At 44.3% G+C, this 21200-nt stretch overlaps 1 protein-coding gene across 6 annotated transcripts in view; it reads right to left on the minus strand.

The window, feature by feature from the left end:
• The window catches only part of dip2a (disco-interacting protein 2 homolog A), a 104631-nt gene that overhangs the window by 34073 nt on the left and 49358 nt on the right, over window positions 1–21200 (minus strand). For all 6 annotated transcript variants that reach the window (XM_018725296.2, XM_029257790.1, XM_029257789.1 and 3 more), the window contains exons 2-4: window positions 16570–16641; window positions 8700–8819; window positions 7230–7349 (exon numbers count right to left, since the gene is read on the minus strand). In XM_018725296.2, the coding sequence (XP_018580812.2) occupies window positions 7230–7349; window positions 8700–8819; window positions 16570–16641 (312 nt within the window). The remainder of the gene's footprint in view (window positions 1–7229; window positions 7350–8699; window positions 8820–16569; window positions 16642–21200) is intronic.

Genomic DNA, 21200 nt, shown 5'->3' on the forward strand with positions numbered 1-21200 from the left:
GATACAATCCCCACTAAATTACTGAAAGCTGCAGTTTCCGTGCTTGCAGAACCTATTGTTAATATTATTAATACGTCGTTATTAAATGGCTGTGTTCCAAAAGCCCTTAAAATCGCCGTTATTAGACCCCTACTAAAGAAATCGGATCTGGACTGTAATAACCTATGTAATTATAGACCGATCTCCAATTTACCGTTTTTATCCAAAATTCTAGAAAAAATCGTAGCGTCCCAAATTGTAAAATATCTTCATCAGCATAATATATTTGAAAAATTTCAGTCTGGTTTCCGCACTGGTCACAGCACTGAAATGGCACTTACACGTGTTGTTAATATTATTCTCATTTCTTCTGATGCTGGTCAGATCTCTATTCTTATGTTACTTGACTTGAGTGCTGCGTTTGAGATACTGTTGACATTGGTATCTTACTGAGTAGACTTGGAAACCTGGCTGGACTAAGAGGTACTGTTCTGAAGTGGTCTGAATCGTATTTAGCAAACCGTGAACAATTTGTATTAAAATCCGACGACAGCACCCCGTCCATCTCTACTACGGTTCAGTATGGTGTGCCGCAGGGCTCCATGTTGGGTCCATTACTTTTCTCACTTTATATGTTACCACTGGGTGATATTATTCGCAAGCACAATGTTAATTTCCATTCGTATGCCGATGACACACAGCTTTATGTATCGTTCAAACCTGATGATCCATCATATGTGGTGTTGTTAACTAATTGTTTTACCAGTATAAAATTATGGATGAGTAATAATTTTTTTATCTCTACATGCCAGTAAAACAGAGGTACTTGTGGTGGGTGGTGATGCTAAAACTCTCGACACAATCACGTCAATCTTTACAACAAATGGTATTACCTTCAAGCGTACCGATTGTGTCAAGGATTTGGGTGTCCTGCTGGATGGAAAGTTGTCATTTGTATCGCATGTAAATGCTTTGACTAAGTCGTGCTTCCTCCAATTAAGAAGCACAGCTAAACTGCGGCGATTCCTTTGTAGACGGGATTCTGAGAAACTGGTTCATGCTTTTGTTTCCAGCAGGCTGGATTACTGTAATGCTTTATTGTCGGGTTGTCCGTACCAGACTGTACCCAGGCTACAGTTGGTACAAAATGCTGCTGCGAGAATTGTTACTAGAACTAGGAAGTACGACCATATAACACTGGTACTTAAATCCTTGCATTGGCTCCCGGTCTCTTATAGAGTTGATTATAAAATCCTACTTTTGACCTAGAAGGCAATACATGGCATTGCTCCGGCTTACCTTTGTGAGATCATTAATCTTTATATTCCAGGACGACATCTCCGTTCATTAGATGCAGGTTACCTTAAAGTACCCGTGATCAATAAGACCTCAGTAGGAGGTCGTGCCTTTAGTTATAGAGCACCTAAACTGTGGAATAGTCTACCAGTTACTGTCAGAAATACCCCGTCTATTTCTGTTTTCAAATCCCGACTTAAGACTTATATGTTCACTGCATGTGAAGAGCGCTCTATAAAAAATAAAATAAATAAATAAATGTTCACTCAGGCATTCCACCTCATAATGTAATTCAACCTGCCTTGGTTATTTATTTGATTACCTTTACAAAAATGCATTTTAAATTTACTTAAGTAACAAATTACTAACTCTGTCCTATCTTCTCGTTGAGCACTACCTCGCTACGTAAGACCTGAGGAGGCTGGCCAGTGGTGACAGACGAATCCCATGCTGACAGAGGATGATGTCCATCTGCCGTGATGATCAAGACGTTCCATGACGAGTCGGGGATCCAAGATGCCATTCACCAACATTATAATTACTTGTTAAACACTGGCTTACAAATTGTTATATTCTAGAATGCCCAGGAGGGGTGGGCTACCACTGGCCCGTGGACCCCCAGAGGTTTTTTCTCCCTCAACTTTCAGTTGGGAGTTTTTGTTCCTTTCCCCGGTGGCCAGTAGGTATACTTATAGCTCTATAATAAGTTCTTCATTATGGTAGCCATTAGTTGACCGTCTTTCTTTGTTTGCATCTGTTTTTCTTGCCTTATGTCTGTGTTAAAGCGCTCTGTCACTACGTGAGAAGAGTGCTTTATAAAAAAATAAAATAATAATAATAATAATAATAATAAATAACCTCGCATCCAAAGTGACTTACAGTGACTTACCCATCAAAACACTTGCAAAGTATTTACTGGAATAACTCTCAGGGTACGTACCTTGCTCAGGGGTACTACAGCAGGAAGTGGGATTTGAACCTGCAATCCTTGGATCAAATAGCGGCAGCTCTAATGACACCATCACCCCAACACTTGCGCTAATTTACCCGTTTGGAAGGGTAAGTGCCCTTAAATCAAAGTTGACTAAGCAACCACTTGCATAGTTTCCACAGTAAGAACTTTGGACTGCTGGAGGAAACCCATGCAATCACCTGGAGAACATGCCAACTCCATCCAACCGTGCTGGATCTGAACCCAGATCCAAAACTACAGGCCAGGAACTGTGAGGCATCGGTGCTGCTCACTGTGTCACCCGCTTTATACAGCTGCGCAAGTCTTTTTTTTTTTTTTTTACTCTATTAATTCATGATAAATTCCACAATCATGGGTACAACAGCAGGAGGTGGGATTATAACCTAGGATGTTTAGATTGTAAAGTGACAGCTCTGATCACTACACCACTTGCGCACCTTTTTTTTTTTTAATTAAAAAAATCACTAATTACATGAGCATGTGACATGGCTATAACCTTAAACAAGGCTTAAAAAATTAAACAAGACATTTCCAAACCTGGTGAATAAACTGCTGTAAGCGACGGTGAGGAAATCGCCAAGGAGCCAGTTTGGTGGCGTGCGGCAACTGTTTCTCACTGGAGCATGTGATGTCTGAGAGCTAATTGTCAAGAATCTTTGAGGAAGTAGATCAAACCTTCCAGGTCTGAAAACATCCAAACAGTGGAGTATCAAACATACTTGTGAAAGTGTGTGTTCGGAGAGGCTCAAAAAGCGGTGTCTAGCCCCAGCCAGCGAAGAGTCATTACTGCACTCAAGTGACTGGCTTCCCACCCGTGACTTGGGCCTCTGCTCTGGCAACTGAAGCAATGACCACTTGATCACATGACGACCCAAAATCGAACAGCAGAAAGGATGCCCTGGGGAGCTATTTTTGAAGGATGCATCAGTCACACACACCAGGGAGAACCGAGCACACAAACATGCACAAATGGACCTAGAAATGACAAGCTGCACTACAACACAAGCCATTTCATTATGTCACAGGCATTTCAGCATCTGAGTGGCCTCATCAATACACCTGATTGATTTCAGCACAGGGGTCAAGTCTTTCTTTGATTACATCGAGTCCTCAGCCACCTGCTGAATGGACTGATCACTCACATGCTGGCAGTGACTTCTCCAGATTTTGGTTTTTAACAAGAGGTAGTTAGCAGACTGGCGTTTCAAGTGGAGGTAGATTAGAGACCAAAATGTAGGAATTATTACATGGTAATTTATATTTATTCATTTAGCTGATGCTTTTCTCCAAAGAAACTGGCAATTATTAACCAATTTATACAGCTGGGTAATTTTACTGCAGCACTTTAGGGTAAGTACCTTGCTCAAGGGTACTACATCTGAAAGATGAATTTGAACCTGTAACCTGTGGGACCAAAGGCAGCAGTTCTAAGCACTATGCTACCAACTGCCCAGTTACCTTACAAGCTGAAGGTTCTGTTTTGAACACCCACTATTGCTGTAGCACCCTTGATCAAGGTACTTCGCTAAATTATTCCTGTAAAAATTATCCTGAGATGCCGTGGCAGAATTTAAAACGAGTTTGTGCTCAAAAATTTACTGATGTTTCGGATTTAAAGTAGCTCTTTAAGTCAGGGTGGGCTAAAATTCCTCCTAAGCAATGTCAAGGGCCGATATTGAATTACAGGAATAGTGTGGATGCAGTCACTGCGGCTAAAGGTGACAAAACAAGCTATTCAGTATATTACTAAGTAAGGTCATTACTTTTCCACACAGTGCACGTTGATGTTGCATAACTTTGTTGATTAAATGAAAGAAATAAATTTAAAAAAGGTTTTATTCGTTAATTCAGGTGCCCTTTATCTAATATTGGACTCCATTTGAAGTTCTGAAAACATTCAGTGTCAAAAAATGTGTAGTAACTGAGGAAACCATGAAGGGGGCAAATATTTTTTCATGGCACCATATGTGACACGGTGTAAAAGGGTGAAAGCGTAAAAGAAAGGGAGTCAAATTCCTGGGAATAAAACTGCCTTTGGGGTTGCTGAAAAAGCCCTAGGACTGAGCAAGGGGAGGGGCAGACAGCAGCCAACGACCCCATCAACCCCCATCCTTACGCGCTTCAGGAGGCGAGCACATGGCGCTCTGAGAGAAAGCAGGCGCTCGGCACCCACGCAATCACTGACACCGAAAACAAAACAGTCCTGCTCAAAGTAGGCCACATTCCTCCCCTAGAAAACTGCGGTGTTAAAACTTTCCCGTCCAAAAAATATAATCCCCTTAGTTCATCGGGCATTCGTGTTTTTTTCTCCCTGCTTTCCTGAAAGCCTCTCTCACACGATAACCTTGACACAGATGCATGGCAAGCATGTGCAGAAAGACGGGGAGAGCAGTGAGACTGAAGTTCCTGGTACCCTACCCGCCAGCGCCCAAGGACTCGCAGCCAAAGACATGCATATTTATGGCACTGCCGCTCCATGCTGGAGATGAGTCTTCTCTCCCTGAATCACGTTCCAACACCATGCGTCCCCACTAGCTATGGATCCAATCCCCACACCACCATGTTTAAAGAGCGAGTTTAAGAAACTGTAGGAAGATGCGACACCCCTCCCAGAGCAGCGGGAGATGGGCATTGTGTAGATCCCACAGAATCCGCACAACGGGCTTGTAGGAACAGGAAGGTAGCAGCGGGTGGCGCAGCGGTTAGAACTGCCGCCTTTGGACTTTCAACACTCAGATTTGAATCCCATCGCCTGCTGTGTCACTGCGTGAGAAGAGCGTTCTATAAGAATAAATTGAATTGAACTGTACTACCCTTGAGTAAAGTACTTACCTTGAATGGATGCTATAAATATTACTCAACTCTATAAATGGATAAATAATTGTCAGTAGCTTAACATTAGAAGTTGCTTTGGAGTTGCATCAGATAAACAAATAAATGTAAAGTAGTTAAATGCTAGGAGCCTTGACAGATCAGTAAAACCAACAAAGGCATCTGGACCATCCTGGCACAGGAGGAGAATGTCTGAAGAGCTTTACTGGGATGCTGTTTATGGTTCAAGGGAAAAACAGCCACTTGGTGGATCACAGGTTAGTTCCCCAGGTACATCCCAGTTACACCTCCAATAGTGAATGGGACATGTGGGCAGCTGGCATCAGCTGTATGATTGCAGTGAAGATTCTTCATTGCAGTAAAGATCCTTTGTGCACTAATGGCTGCGTGAAAACGTGTGGCAGTGTGTATGGGTGTGTGTATCCCCTTTTGCATCACCATACCTCAACAGTGGTCCTTGCTCAAAGAGAAGGTCACATGGCCACAAACCACAAGCCCACGCTCTTTGACCATTAATCTTAACCTCTGCATGGGCACGTTGCACTAGATGGCCTGAGTACATATTTCATATTCTGCATTCTATGGAAACACTCAAGATGCAGATTTAAACCCCAAAAGCCTTACAGTACAACTGGTACACCTCTTAAGAAACAGCTCACCTTTGCACCTATGCACCCGTCACAGATCAACTTTTGCAAACCGCCTTAGAAGCTGTCCCCATGGTAACAGGGCTGTGTATTTTTGCAACTCGTTATGTCAGTGTAAACAACTCTGATTTAATGAGACGCCTTTAACTGTATTCATCATTGCATATTATTGCAAGAAATTAGCAGCTTTCCAGTGAAGGCAATCATCTCTACACAGCCAAATACATTATGCTCAGTAATTAATTTGGCTGATGAACGAGGAGGATGTGTTGCACCAGGAGCCCATTCCCACGAGGCTGTGTAGAGCAAGAGATCCCACAAGGGATTCACGTATGTCCCAGAAATACAACCTGAACACCGACGGTGAAATGCAAGGCTTATTCACTGTCTCTCTCTCTCTCTCACACACACACACACACACACAAGCAAGCACCTGGGTGGGTGTGTGTCTGTATTTGTGCATGGAGGCGAAAAGGAGGCAGCGATGCATTGTCACTGCGAGAATTACACTAGAACGCTGTGTAAATCAAAATAACAGCAAATGCAATTCAAACAATCCATATGAAGGCAATATGAAGTGAAAGGGGGGAAAAAATGGAATGGCTATATGAAATATCTGTGAGGGGAAGATAACAATCCGCCTGTTCAGCTGTCATCAATAGTTGCTTGTCCAATACAGGGTCACGGTGGTCTCAGCCTATCCTGAAACCACTGGGGGTGAGGTGGGGTATGTCCTGAATGGGATTCTAGTCTTTCACAGGGCAATCACACGCACGCATGCACGCTCTAAGGTCAATTGAGAATGACCAGTTCACCTGAAAGACATGCCTTTGAACTGTGGGAGGAATCCCACGCAAACCCATGAAGAACATGCAAGCGCCACACGGACTGGGCCGGATTCGAACTCACGTCTCAAACCACAGCTCAGGAGTTGTGAAGCACCAGTACTGCCCGCTGGGTCCCCTCAGATGGCTAACAACTGTTATCTTAAAAACAAGTGCCAGCTTCAGGGGGACACCAGACCTGCTATGCTTCAGAAAGTGCATTCAAGAAATAGTGCTTCCTTCGACAGCTTGAACATGACACGAAAAGCTCACTGGCTCACACGTGAGTAATGGGACATGAGATGGAGCAACGGCAGCACAGCTGAGACCTATAGTGCCGGAGATCAAACCCCACAGAGTATCATAAAACACAGGTTACTGGGGCACCTCTGTAACGCACACCTCTGTGCACTCTGGGCTTGTACAGCACCGCGGAGAACTGCTCCTCACAATTTTAGGAGAAACACCTAAATGTGATCCACACGATGGCACTATTCATGCATCTAAAATAATTTAATACTACTGTTAATAATTTTAACCCTACAGAAATTGTGACGCTGCTTTAACATCACAGCACATTTTTTTTCTTTTTTTTTTTTAACTTTTTCTAAGACAGTAAAAGCAGCAGTGCATTGTGGGTATAAGACCCCCAGTGCTCTGAGGCAGGCGGCTGCTTACCTGGTGGGGTACATGCTTCCACAGAGGACTGCACTAGTACCGAGCGCCTCTTGGACGGCATGGGCATCTTCCTCTCTTTGTACTTGGCCAAGGCTGCTTGTACGGCTTCCGTGTGCAGGTCTGTTGGGGCGGAGAGGAGGTCAAGGTGCTTTTCCTGCACTGATACAGTAAAAGTTACTCAGTTGGGTAAATGAGTAAATCACTTTAAGTACCTTGGCATACAAACCTGATATTACTAGGTGTGTGGAACTAAGATGTCCATTAAATACATAAATGTAAATTTAACCTGGTTTCTCAAATAGCCCTGAATGCAAAACTGAAAATTCACTCTTTTCACCCCATTGTTGAATGAACAAACAAACGATCAATCAAATTTTTTTGGATCCCAGAGGGAAATTCTACTTGGTTGCATCACCATACAACATCCATACACACAAACATACACACACATACTGCATTTGGACCCAAAGGTCATAAGTTCGAATCCCACCTCCAGCTGTAATACCCTTGAGCAAGGAATGTGACCTGAATTGCTCCAGTAAAATTACCCAGCTGTATAAAAGGGTAAATAAGTAGCTTAACTTTGTAACTTGCTTTGGAGAAAGCATTAGGTAGATGTAAATGCATGTATACAATGAAGAAACATAAATAAGCAGGTAAGTAATACATTAAGTTAAAAAATAAGCAAGTGTACTGTTGCAGTACAATGCAAGAGCTGGGACTACTTCTCATTACAAGAATACATTTTGCTGGCATTATTATAACATCTACTGATGAGCTGTTGAGATGTGAATAAATACATTCTAAAACACAATAAACAGAAGGGAGCCATCTAATAATGCTTCCAAAAGCTGAGAGTATGATGTGAGACAGTGATTCAGCTCAGGAAGGTGTTTCAGCAATGGAAATTGCAGCGCCAATGCATGAGAGTGCCATCTGTGAAGCAAAGACCAGACAGAGAAACACTGTGAAGAGGCTAAAGGAAAAGCCCATGTGAGAAACTCCCATGTGCTTCACCACCAACTTTAGGTGCTGATGATGGTGTTGAGAAATGAATGGTGGCAGGTGGTACTCGCTGAAAAATACTAGTGAAAGTGAGAGTCCACCTGGGCAACATGGACAACAACTGTATGGGATAAACTGGACAGAAGAGTGAAAGCAAAGCAACATGTCTCATGATCTACATCTCTGGGAAGTGCTACAGAAGAGCTTAACCAAAGGGCAGTATACAAGTATACAAACACTAGTACTCTAGGTTGCTACTGTTAGTAAAGGTGTTGGAACGTGGATGTTGATGGACATCATGAGGCTGGATCTAGGATAGTAAACAGTGATGGAGAGTGGTGGTCTGGATGGGGGACAGCAATCAGTGTCAAACAGTGATTGCAGCAGACGCTTGATGATGGATGAAGGAAAGCAGACAGTGATGATAATGGATGACAATGGGTGACCATGATGCAGGGTGCTTACCGGACCGAAAGCGTTCATCCCGCGAGTTGTTGGGCCGGGACTTGTTCTGCTTGGAGCTGGCAAGGCCAGCTTGTGAGGAAGTCTGGATTCTGTTCTCGATCTGCAGAGATGGATCTACACCTAGAAGACATGTGGGCAGATCTATGAGGAGGAGTGCGTATTCCCTCCAACACAGGCCTAATATTCAGCCACATTCCATGTGTTCTTTCATGTTCACAATTCAATTTTCCTACATCAACCTCATAACACAAAATATACCATAACCAAGCAACTTTAAGCTCAACATTAAAGATTAGCCAGAAAAACAGATTACTAAAAGCTCCTGCAGGATTTTCTGAACCATAACTTAACTCTAAGTGACCCTTCACAATGAAGAGCCCTGTGCCATCACTGATGGATGACAAGAAGAAAGAACCAAAAATCCTATCCAAAGGGCTCAAGAAGTTCATCAGCAATCCAACATGCAACAGACACTGATAAGTTTGGCAGGGCTACAAGTTCTAGCATCATTTTCTGTCCTTACACTGAACACCCCTTAAACAGCCCCACCAAGAACCAAAAGGACTCCAAAGACTCTAGAGTCCAGAAAACTGATCCTAGAGTTTTAATGAGCTGAAATTCTTAATTCTTTTTTCACTCAATTCCTCTTTAATATCTTGATGACATTAAGCTCTGCTTGTTTCCACAGGAAATGTTCTCAGCTTTAATTCTCGCCTTGAGTGCCGGCTTTAGATAGGATCACTGATACAGGCCATTTAAAACGCCCGCTGAATGTTGCTCTGAGCCCCTTGTTTATATTACACCAGACTATGTAAGAAATGTCTTGATTCCAAAGGGCAGTAGAGCCTCTGTGAAGTTTGAGGACATGGCTCATTAAAATTTCTACTGGAATACAAAGGATGACATTTATTGTTCCAGCGCAGCCCTGGTTGTATATCTGAATCACAATAGAGGTCAGGCAAAGGAAGAAAAGCTTTCTACTTCTGACTTCATCTGAAGCCATCAGATCAATGTCCTTCCAAAATGACAACGGCACCCAACACGGCCAAACCGAGGAATCGGGTGAAACCCAGAGTTGGAAGCATCATCTCGCTTTCTACACCTTCTCTTTCTCTGTCACATACACATACATATGCAAAGCCTTTACAACTTCCTCCAGTCTAAGTTGGAACCAGCAACCACAAATGATTAAATAACAGAATTTTATGAGGTCATTTAATGTCATTCACTGAGATTTGACAATGTCCCTTAAATATGCAACTGTGTTTTACTGATAAGCTGTAAAATACTAAAAAATATCAATTCTAAGATGACACGGAGTCCAAATTTACCCTAAAATTCCTCAAATTCCACAAGTCAGTGCACTATCATCTTGTAGCTCATAAGACTTGAAAATGACAGAGGCTGAGCCTGGGTTCCATCCAGGCTTAAGGGTTACCACAAAGAGGGTAAATTTGCCATCTCAAAACCACACACGAGATGCGCAGGGACACCAAAGGTAACCTAGAGACAACAATCTGCATTAACCGGTGATTCTCCTCTAGTTATAGTCAAGTGATGCATCTAAACCTGCCTGTTGCCTTTAAACCTCCTCAGAGATTCCGCTGGGAGCCCAGACCCTGGAAAGAGGCATCTAAATTTAGCAGGTTCTTTTGAGCGTGCAACTCTTTTCACCTTCCTGAGTGATGGGTAGGACGACCCACGCCGTTACACAACCCGTCTCTTCACAGATTCTCTTACATCAGAAGACAGAAGTCAGCAAATCAAAAGGGACTGCTTGGCAACGGGTCCTTCCCTCCTTGTCTCCATGAGCTGAAGCAAACTCAAAGTGACACAAAAAAAAAGTCCTCGATGCAATGCAAATCCCAAAATCACAGACGCAGGACACTGAAAGTAACCAAACAACAACAGGAGAAAGTCTGCTCTGGGTGAGTTCAGTTAAACAGGATTCAAGAGGCTTGACTTCAGGAACTCCGCTGGGAACAGTGCTCATTACCCAGAATCCTTATCAATATAGTTCAGTCACCTCTCTGTCTCTCAAGGACCTCTATATCCTTTTGCAGCATTTGCCCAGGAACTGGGACCACCCTCCACTCCCCCCCAACCCTCTGATCTCCATGCTAAGGTCAAACTGGTTCCCACTGCCTCTACAGTAAGTCAGTCAGTCATTGGGTCTCGCTCTGGATTGGTGCCAACTGAGGAAAAGGCAGGGCCATGACAGGAAAGGGCGGGACAACAGCAAGAAAGGGCAGGACTACAACAGGAAGCTCTCCTCTGTGGCTTCGGTTCATCAGAGCAGGCATTTACACCCTTACATTACAGCCACGTCTCAGGGAGACAAACCCTAAAGCCAGCAGTGGATTTCTAAAGGGCACAGTGAGTTTTGTTGAGTCCAAAACCATCAAATTGCCTTCATTTGTAACAAAGGACAATTAGCTGTGCTTTCTAAAACATGAAGCCCAACCAACAGAAAACACTCAGAGCTCAACAAACCGTTTCAAGCACTAAAGCTGACTAAGGGCGAGAAAAATCCTATTTTTTTCAAAATGAATCCTTGCAAATGCATCTTCGACACAGAGACACACCCAGCCGGCCACACACCCAGCCAAGTACACACCACACATCCTAATGCTAGCAGAATATTGTATTTGTATTGTGCATTGTATTTTGTGTTAGAGGATTGTCGCTGCAGTTTGTTGCGATTCCATAAGTTTATTTGTTGCTACCGCTATATCCTGTAGCACATTCTTTTCGTGTAGTTGTATGGTTACATAGAAGCAATCTATTATGTGTTTGTGTGGTTGCCAATTGTATTTCTTGATTTATTTTATTGAATTTGCGGTTTGTTAGGTTGCGTGCAAAGGTAAAAATACCGTGTCCCGTTTTGCAGAGTGGGTGCGACTCTGTCGAATTGATTAATTCCGTGTGTTTGTTTTGGTTACCATTGTCAAAGTACTTTCGATTTGGACTCTCAGCCCTAGACTCCTTATAAATAGCGTGGAAGTCATCAGTCCTGCTCATTGTGCATTGTATTTCACGTTAGAGGATCGTCAGTGTAGTTTGTTGTGATTCTGCTAAGTTTATTTGTAGCTACTGCTATATTCTGACGTGCATTCTTTTCGTGTAGTTGTACGGTTAGATAGGGACAATCGGTTGTGCGCTTGTGCAGTTGTCAGTTTTATTTATTTATTTTATTGAATTTGCGGTTTGTTAGGTTGTGTGCAAAGGTAAAAATACCGTGTCCCATATTGTACAGCAGGTGTTATCCTGTTGAATCGATGAATTGTGTCTGTTTCATGGCCCCACTGCCACCCCATGGCTGACTGATACATTACGTACTAACAGGATCAAACTCTGCTACAAAGCAATGATTGCGAAAATCCAAGAGTTGCACAAACCTGGATGTCTACAAAGAACTACATTTCACTCTGCTGTCTCCTCAGCTAAAACAACCTTCTTCCACAATAAAATAGTCTGCAACTAAAAAAACCGCAGACTCTTCGCCACCTTCTCATCCCTACCGTGTCCTCTGCCACCCCCTCCTCTATCTTCTCTCAATGCTGATGACTTTGCTTTGTTTTTCAGAGACAAAGTCAACGCAATCACGGCCAAGTTCTCAGCATCACCCTGTCCTGTTCGTGCTGGACTTTGAAGTCACGCTCTCCAAATTCAAGTCATTGTCAGAAACTGAAATCTCTAACCTCCCGCCGTAACACAGGGCCACCACCTGCTCGCTAGATCCAATCCTATTGACACTCGTACAGACCATCTCCTCACAACTCTCCACCTTCATCTCCAAGATCATCAACTCTTCGCTCTCCTCTGGCTGCTTCCCATCTGCTTTCAAAACTGCCCTCATTTCACCTCTGATAAAGAAACCCTTTCTGGGTCCTAACTTAGTCCAAAACTACAGGTCAGTCTCCCTCCTTCCTTTTCTGTCTAAAACCCTAGAACGGGCAGACTGTGATTATCTGAATTGCTCTTCAGGAACCATCTCCTTGATGGATTTCAGTCTGGGATCAAAGTTGGTCACTCCATGGAGACAACACTTCTGGCAGTGTCTGAAAGCTCTCCGGGCGGTTAGAGCAACCTCCCTCTCCGAGGTCCTCATCCTCCTTGACCTGTCTGCAGCATTTGACACTGTCAATCACCAGATTCTACTCTCCTCTCTTGGTCAGATTGGGATCAAAGGAGCGACATTAAGATGGTTTGAGTCCTACCAATCAGACAGACTCTGCGCAACTACTTCTTCAGGCCATGGTGATATCCTGTTTGGCCTTCCTGCTACTGCCATCAAACCTCTACAGCCGATACAGAACGCTGCTGCCCAAGTTGTGTTTGACTTGCCAAAGTGTTCCCATGTATCTCCTCTACTTGTTTCTCTGCACTGGCTTCTTATAGCTGCCCGGATCAAATTTAAGACCCTGGTTATGGTCCACAATGCATCAATAGAATTGCTCCCAGCTATCTACAAGATTTCATCATTTCCTACACACCAGCCAGACCGCTTCGCTCTTCCACATCTGCCTGCTTGGTGGTCCCACGTACAAAAGATGAGGCACAAAGGTTCTCGGTTCTGGCTCCATTGTGGTGGAATGACTTCCCCCTCTTACTCAGACCTGCTGAATCTCTTTCCACATTTAAAAAAGGGTCTTAAAACTCATCTCATCCAGACTCACTTTGCCCATGATCTCTTAAGTTCATGTAAGGTGTAAATGTTTATGCACTATAACTTTAAGGTGATACCCAGATAAACTTTTACAAAGGTACTCCTGCAATGTAAATGTTTTTATAGCTCAAAAAAAATTACTTGGAAGGTCATTTGGAATCATGGATACTTGGATAAAGTTTTATGCAACTTCTCCTGTGATGAACATTGGTTCATATGGTGGAAAGAAGAAACTAATTGCATTTAAGAATCATGCGTCTGCATCTATGTCTTTCTTTCTGCTAACATAATGTACACATTGTATTTTCTATAAGATGTATGGGGCTTTGGAGAAAAGCATCTGATAAATGAATAAATGTAAATGTAAATTTAAACATACTTGAGCAGATGGCACCGGGGTGTGTGGAGACACCACCTTGCGATCTTAGGCTTTTTGGTTGCATGTTTGCTAGGAAGAGTCCGAGACGGAGGCATGTGGGGAGACACCAGCCTTTGGGAGGAGTATCCCTCCACCACACACTCACCCCCCAACACTCTCAGACTGCACAACACCTGTGTCCCTAGAACACCTGTCCATTTTGGCAGGCAAATAGGTTCCAGGCTGTTCCCCAGGAGTGGTGCTGGGGGGCAATGGGCTGTTTACTGCAGAGCTGAGCCCTCAAAATGCCTGGTCAGACAGCAAGCTTATCCAAATCAATGCTGTCCCCCCCGTCAGCAAGTCTGGGGCTGCAGACTGCAATGCTGGGTGGCGGTGGGGTCGCCAGTACAGTATGGACTGCACCCATCCCATCATCATCACCAGCACCAACACACCCCTCCTCACCATTCCCCAATCGTGTTATTCTAACAGCTCCCCTCCACAAAGGAGCAGGTCAGGCTTGCGTTCCACTGAGACCACGAGACCACAGAGGAGATTGGCTTCTCCACCTAGTTGCTGAGGAGGAAAAAACATCAACCTCGCAGACAGGAGAGATCGGACCAATCCAGGCCCGGCTTCTCAATGGCGCAGCCAATCAGCGGCTAAAGATGTCATATCTCAAGAAAAGATGGTCCTTGCATATGGCTTTGTGTTTTTGCACGCAGGCATCTTCAGTGAACGGCTTATTAAATGCAACGAGTTTCCTGCTTAAAAAGCCTTCTAAGGTTGATCAAACATCTGAGCTACATCTCAGGAAAACAACAGTAAACAGGCCAAGAAATAAAATGTTAATCAGCTTTGAAAGAAGACGACTGAGGATCTGAAAGCACAACAAATGGGCTTAGGACTTCCTGGCACGTTGCAGTGGCCCAGACGCCAACTTGGAAAGGGCAAAGGCAGACCTTGTCCAACATGCACACCACAAATCCCCGGCTACAGGCTTCGCAGGTGACTCATCACGCATGAAGGACACCTCATTCAGACTATTCACCCAATTTCCCTTCATAGCCTTGCACGAACTCAGCTGCTTGTAGGAGTCACCATCACTGAGAACAACAAAGAGAAGCCCTTGCCATTTTGCTTTAAGTTGCCAGGGATGGGCAAGTCCCAGGTCCCCCTCTATAAGGTGCAAAGCTTTTCAGTGGTCCATGTAGTTTGATGTGACCAAAAAAGAAAAAAAATTCTCTTTGAAACTACTAAGGGGATGGTGGGAATCTGGAGTTTGAATGAGCCTCTCGCAGCCCATAAAAGTCCGCATCATGCCCAGGATGTCTGAAAGTTGCTGATGATTCCAAAATACAAGGCAATAAAACACTCCAGCCTGTTTTTATCCCAAATAAGATGCAGTCAGACATTTCCTGGGAGCATCTGGCTTATATTCCATCACGGAGGCTTCTGTGACTGAAAAATCTGAGGGATGATGGAGGCTTTGGTATCACTGTGGAAAATAATGAAGGTGCCTCAAATAAAGGCATCCCCCTGACTCTCCCTGTCTGGCGGGGGATGGGCTGAAGAGTTGGCTCCCGATAACACCCCCCTCTTAAAGCTCAGCAAGAGCCCAAATTAATATACAGCACCCAAAAATCTGAGCCGCAGAGAACATGACCACAAACAGATCCACATACAAGGCAGCAGGTGGCATAACAGTTAGGGTTCTGCTTTGCACTTTGAATGTCGTGGGTTCGAATCCCACTCCTGCTATAGCAAGGTACTGACCCTAAATTGATGCAGTAAAAATTACCTTGCTGTGAAAGGTAAATCACCGTGAAACTGATTATCAAACACTAAGTTGCCCTGGACAAAGGTGTCTAATAAGTCATGGTTATTATTAAAAATGAATAATAAATAATCTGGCCATCTAATAAATAATAAATTTGCCGGTGTCCTCCCTACTGTCACAGGAGGATGAATGAACAGAGCCCTCTCAGCATCCATCAAACAAGACACCTGAGAAAAGTCACACAACAAGGACGCGTTCAAAGTTCCCGGAGCCAGGGGCTAAGGACCCCCGACAACCTTCACTGTGTCCATCTGAGACCCGACAGAAACATAGGTAATAACCAAAAAATGGTGCATTCTATACAAAGGTGAAGGAACCATTTTCCTCTGAATAACATGAAAAGCATGGTATATACATGTGCATCACATGTTAACAAGCCTCTTGAAGCTCGTCGTGTCTTGCGTTTACAACCTGTCTTACCCAGAACCAACCAGAGAAGGATTTGCATCTGAAGCAAAGTCTATCTTGAGGGTGCAGCCTGTCTTATATAACAGTTCTTTGATGTCAGTTTCTATATGTCAGCACGTGGATTCGTGATCGTGCATGTTTACATTGCTAAATAAGCAAATGACTTATGATCCTGTGCAGTTCTGTAAAGCCGTCCTTGGTATCACAACTTAAAAACAAAGCTTTATTTAATAATTGTTTGAACATCTGGACAGATAACGGATTCTCTCTGAATTATCACCCAAAGAGTTGAGTAAACAAAAAACGAACTCCCAGAGGTAGAGATGCTCATTCACAAGGTTAGCAACAAAACTTCAAACAACAGTAAGAAAAAGAACAGTGCCCACCCCAAAGTGCCCCATTCCCCTGGAGCGGGAAGCCAGGTTTGACCTTACTACCCCAATGGATGATGACTGGCATGTACTCCGCCACACGCCGGGAGATACCCTGGGATACTGCAGAACTGGTAAAAGACACATCCCAGGCAAACATCCTCCAGCAAGGCGGGAACGTCACATCCCACGATGGGTGCAGCAAGAAAGTCCCAGGGTCTTACCTTGGATCTGTGGGATGTATGGAGCCAGCAGCTTGCTTCGTTTCTTCTCATAACCCTTCTGGGTGATGTCACCTGCAGGGGGGCAGAAGAAAGCAGCGTTGAGGAAGGGGTCAGCAGGGTGTTTGTGTATGTGTAGCATCACCCTCTTTCCAGTGCAGGAGGGGGAGCCCAGGCACGGCATGGTACAGAGCCATGGGTGTGTGGAGACTGAACAATGAACAGCCAGTGAGAGAGTCAATAAGCATGGAGAGAGGGTCCATGGAAGGGTCAGTGAGAAGACAGGGAGGGGGTAGGGAAGAAGCAGTAAGTGGCCAGGAAGGAGCCAGGGTTGAGATGCAAGGGTGTGGCCAAGGAGGAGCCAATGAGAATAAGGGCCATGGAGAAGCTGGGGAAGAGTCAAGAAGGTTGGGGGTGTGGTCAGGGTAGAGTTGGGTTGTGGCCACTGAGCACAGTGTCCTGAAGTATCCACACTTAACCACATACACACAGTCAATAAACATTCATACCAGCCCCCAAAAGCTTCACCCTCCTTTTGGACTGAACCAATACCAAAAGCAGTATCCCAGGGACTGACAACATGAGTATCTTTGAATTGTCACCTTGAACTGGACTTTCCCCACCCACAAACACCCTAACTCACAGGCCACTGACCCAATCACTGGACTCAACCAACTGCTTCACAGCCACTTTAACCTGAGCGTATCAACATCCTTGTGTGCACTTTGTGTCCAAAGATGCTTTGTAAATGAGCACCTCCTTCTCTGGACCAGCAGCTGACATCATGGCTAATAAGGAGCAGCAGAGGGCATGCTGGTTAGAGCCACTGCCTTGGAACTGGAAATCGATAGGTTCAAATCCCATTCCCATTTTGATCAAGGTATTGACCCTAAGCTGTTCCAGAAAAAATGACCCAGCTGTGCAAATAGGTAAATCACTGAAATGTACAAACATAGCACTGCAGTTCAACCTGGAGATAGGCAGAGAGATAGATAATCAAGTTACTCAGTGCTAGAGGGTGATATTGTTTCTCAAAGAAATGCAACTAAGAAAATCAATTTCCTTAAAATTAGGCAATAACATCACCAAAAAAAGAAAACAGTGGTAATATTAGCCACACTTTTTTTGTTAAATCTAATAAAATCATTTAACAAAGAACATATTTTTAAGGGGGGATTGGGGGTACGGTGGCGCAGTGGGCTTCCTGCTCTTTGGCGGGTCTGGGATTCGAGTCCTGCTTGCCTTGTGATAGACTGGCGTCCCATCCTGGATGCGTCCCCTCCTCCGGCCTTACACCCCATTTAAGGCTCAGGTTCGGTGCAACCCTACTTGGGACAACCTGTGTGTGTGTGTGTGTGTGTGTGTGTGTGTGTGTGTGTGTGTGTGTGTGTGTGTGTGTGTGTGTGTGTGTGTGTGTGTGTGTTTTGTAACTCGTTTTGCAGAGAGGACCCAGAAAGGCGCTGCTGAGGCTGCAATGGGAGCCGAGCCCGGCTGCCCCACTATCATATATACACTTAATTATAACCCAGCCTGCGAGACGTATAATTTCACGAAACCGAATAAATGTTTTTTTAATAAAGCTGAGAAGGCAGAGTTTCTCATGCCTGACGCAGGTCATTTTTACTTTAGCTATAATCCTATATATTTTACACACAAAAATATATATATATAAAAACATCCCTGATGTGTTTCAGCTAGACTCATTATGATCTCGATGAGTGGATTCGTTCCGCTGAGGATCATCCTGGTTCTGTGTCCCCTAACAGGGACAGCAGGAGATGCACTGTTTTTCGGCCTCTTGTCTGGCTCCTGCAGACGTTCACGTTATCATATCTAAAGAAGACAGCGTACTGGACATTGTACTGGACATCTTGTGACTCCCACACTGCACTCCTATAGCTCGCCTCCCCCGGGCCAGGATGACAGAGTACAGAGTACTTCGCACACGGGTGTGTGTTGGAAGGGGGGGGGGTTCACAGAATGTTCACACAGCACCCCTCCACAATAGCCCCCTTTCTGATACAGTAAAACCTTGGTGTGCTTGGTCCTCTGCTGGGGGGGGTAGGGGGTCTCAAATTCAGGTGGCTGATAGTACCCTCTTAGCACATTGAGGGCAGAGGGGTGCTGGGACTGGGCCTTAACTTCATAATTGAGACCCACAACCCCCATCAGACCTCAGGTGTGAATTGCTGATCACTAGTGAGGGCCAAGGGTGTGAAACTAGTGATAGAGGGGTACCAAGGAGGAGAAGAGGCAGGAAAATTAGTGTTAGTGTTCCTGTTGCCCCTGAGCTGTCTTTGAAGGTGCATTTGTCCTAGAACAAAAAGGGGCAGCAGGTGGCGCAATGGTTAGAGACACCCCTTTACAAACAAAACACCCAGAGTCAAATCCAAGATCCTGCTATAGTACCCTTGATCAAGGTACCTAAATTAAATGGGTAAATCAATGTGAAGCTGATTATCCAAAATGGTGAGTCAGCTTAGACAGAGAGAAGGTGAGCAATTACTAATAATACAGATAGAGAGGCAGAGAGGGGCTGAGAGCACCAAGCACATGGAGACAATAAGAACACAGCCCGTCGGACATGTTCCAGTTAGCCTAAGAAGGAAGGTATCAGAACAATTGAAATGCGAACCACGCCCCTCCTGGACAGGCACAGTGAAAAGGCAGTTCAAACCACAATTTGAGCAAAGCGACGGTCGCCCTGCCGATGCCAGCCTGTCTGGTCTAGATGTGTCTCCAGACCGACACCACCTCCCATTATCTGACCTGACATATAGGGTTCTGAACCAGACCCACCTCCCCCACCTTCCAGAACAACTCAATGGGCTGCTCTGTTTGGAAGCTGCAGAAACAATGCTGTAAAGTACAGGAGATGTGCCGCGATGTGCCGTGGCCCAGGGGGTGCGGGACGGCAGAATTCTGCTTACACAATGGGGGGCCTAGTCTCTTCTGCTGGGGGGTGGGCCCGGAAGCCTCTACCCAGCCCCAAGTCACATGGCAGGGTAACAACTGACCACGCAGATCACTGACTGGTGGGTCCTGAAAAGCTGTTTCTCAGACACAGGGGGCGCAGCTTTGAACCTGGGGAAGGAAGTATCTGTCTCAGATGTTTTCACCTCCATTCACAGCACTGACAAAAGAGCAGTTCATTATGGGGTGTGATTTGACAACTCTTTAACAATGTCACATCCACCATCCTAACATTAGCATACAGATAGTGTCCACACGCTGGGTTTGGCCAGCATCTGGGATAAACACGCTGCTTTAATGTGCTGATCTTCCTAAAGAGTGAAGAGCAGCCTGATGGGATTTTGAGCTCAATTAGCTGCCAGAAACCAGGGGACCTACGGCAGGAAGTGAAAGGAGCTGGGGGTGGGGTCACGGTAACCTCCCCCAATTTGGCCATTTTCACAGCGCTCTCCGAGGTTGATGGACAGAATGGGGTTGGGGGTACAGGATCATTTATGGTAATGAAGAACGAACACAGTGTCTCCAATTTACTATTCAGATTTATTTATCTGACTCCTTTGTCAGTGTAACATTGTTGCACTGATTTACTCATTTATTTTCATTTATCTGACACTTTTCTCTAAAGCAACTTACAATGACATATTTCTACAGCTGAGTAACTTTACTGGGGCAATTTAGAGTAAGTACCTTGCTCAAGGACACTACAGCTGGAGGTGGGATTTGAACCTGCGACCTTTGGGTCCAAAGGCAGCAGCTGTAACCGCTACACTTGCAGGCACCCCTACACTGAGTAATTTTTACTGCATCAGTTCAAGGATAAGTACCTTCATCAGGGGTATTACAGCAGGAAGTGGGATTCAAACCTACCACCTTCCAGTTACAAGGTGACCCTAACCGCTGTACCACCTGCTGCCCTTGATTATCCAACCCATACCTATAACTATTCTCCCACCACCATCAAACATGGCCCTTTTTTCTCCAACAGCCCACCGAATGCGAGTGTAGAACAAAACGAACCTAGGACAAATAATTAACAAAATTTTTATTCTTCTGATTAGTTGTAGTTTATGAACACTTCTCTGAATTGTAAAATACTACATTTATAATATAATGAGACTGCAATAAGAAAGGCATTACAAGTACAGTATTTTAGTATACATTAATACTTGCATTATAAATTTACAACTGTTTTGGCTGTCATTTTTTAATGTTATTAATAAGGTTCTTTTTTAATTCATTAAACTCATTAAATTCATTTTTAATTTAATTGAAAAATGTGGCTGTCATTTTTGCAGTGAAGAGCACTCAAAAGAAACAGGAAGGGGGCACCAAATAAGTTCAGGTCACTTCCACAGTGTTTACAGCTCCTGTCTGATGTTTTTCGTTTTGATTAATAACAAGATTATGAACTTTGCACACCTCTGTGGGAAGAATTGGTAAACAGGCAGCGCTGAATTGTGGTTTATGGAGGGAATGTATTTCTCTTATCAGACATTTTAAGTTACTTCAACATTTTCATTTTATTCATTCAGCAGACGCTTTCTCCAAAGTGACATACATCTCGGAGAAAAATACAAAGAGTGCTTTACACCAACAGGAGGAGAGATTTGGATGCAGAAACATGATTCCAGAGTACAGTCAATATGTCACATTCCACCACA

The sequence above is a fragment of the Scleropages formosus genome, chromosome 14, assembly GCF_900964775.1.
Source record: "Scleropages formosus chromosome 14, fSclFor1.1, whole genome shotgun sequence".
Classification (NCBI taxonomy): domain Eukaryota; kingdom Metazoa; phylum Chordata; class Actinopteri; order Osteoglossiformes; family Osteoglossidae; genus Scleropages; species Scleropages formosus.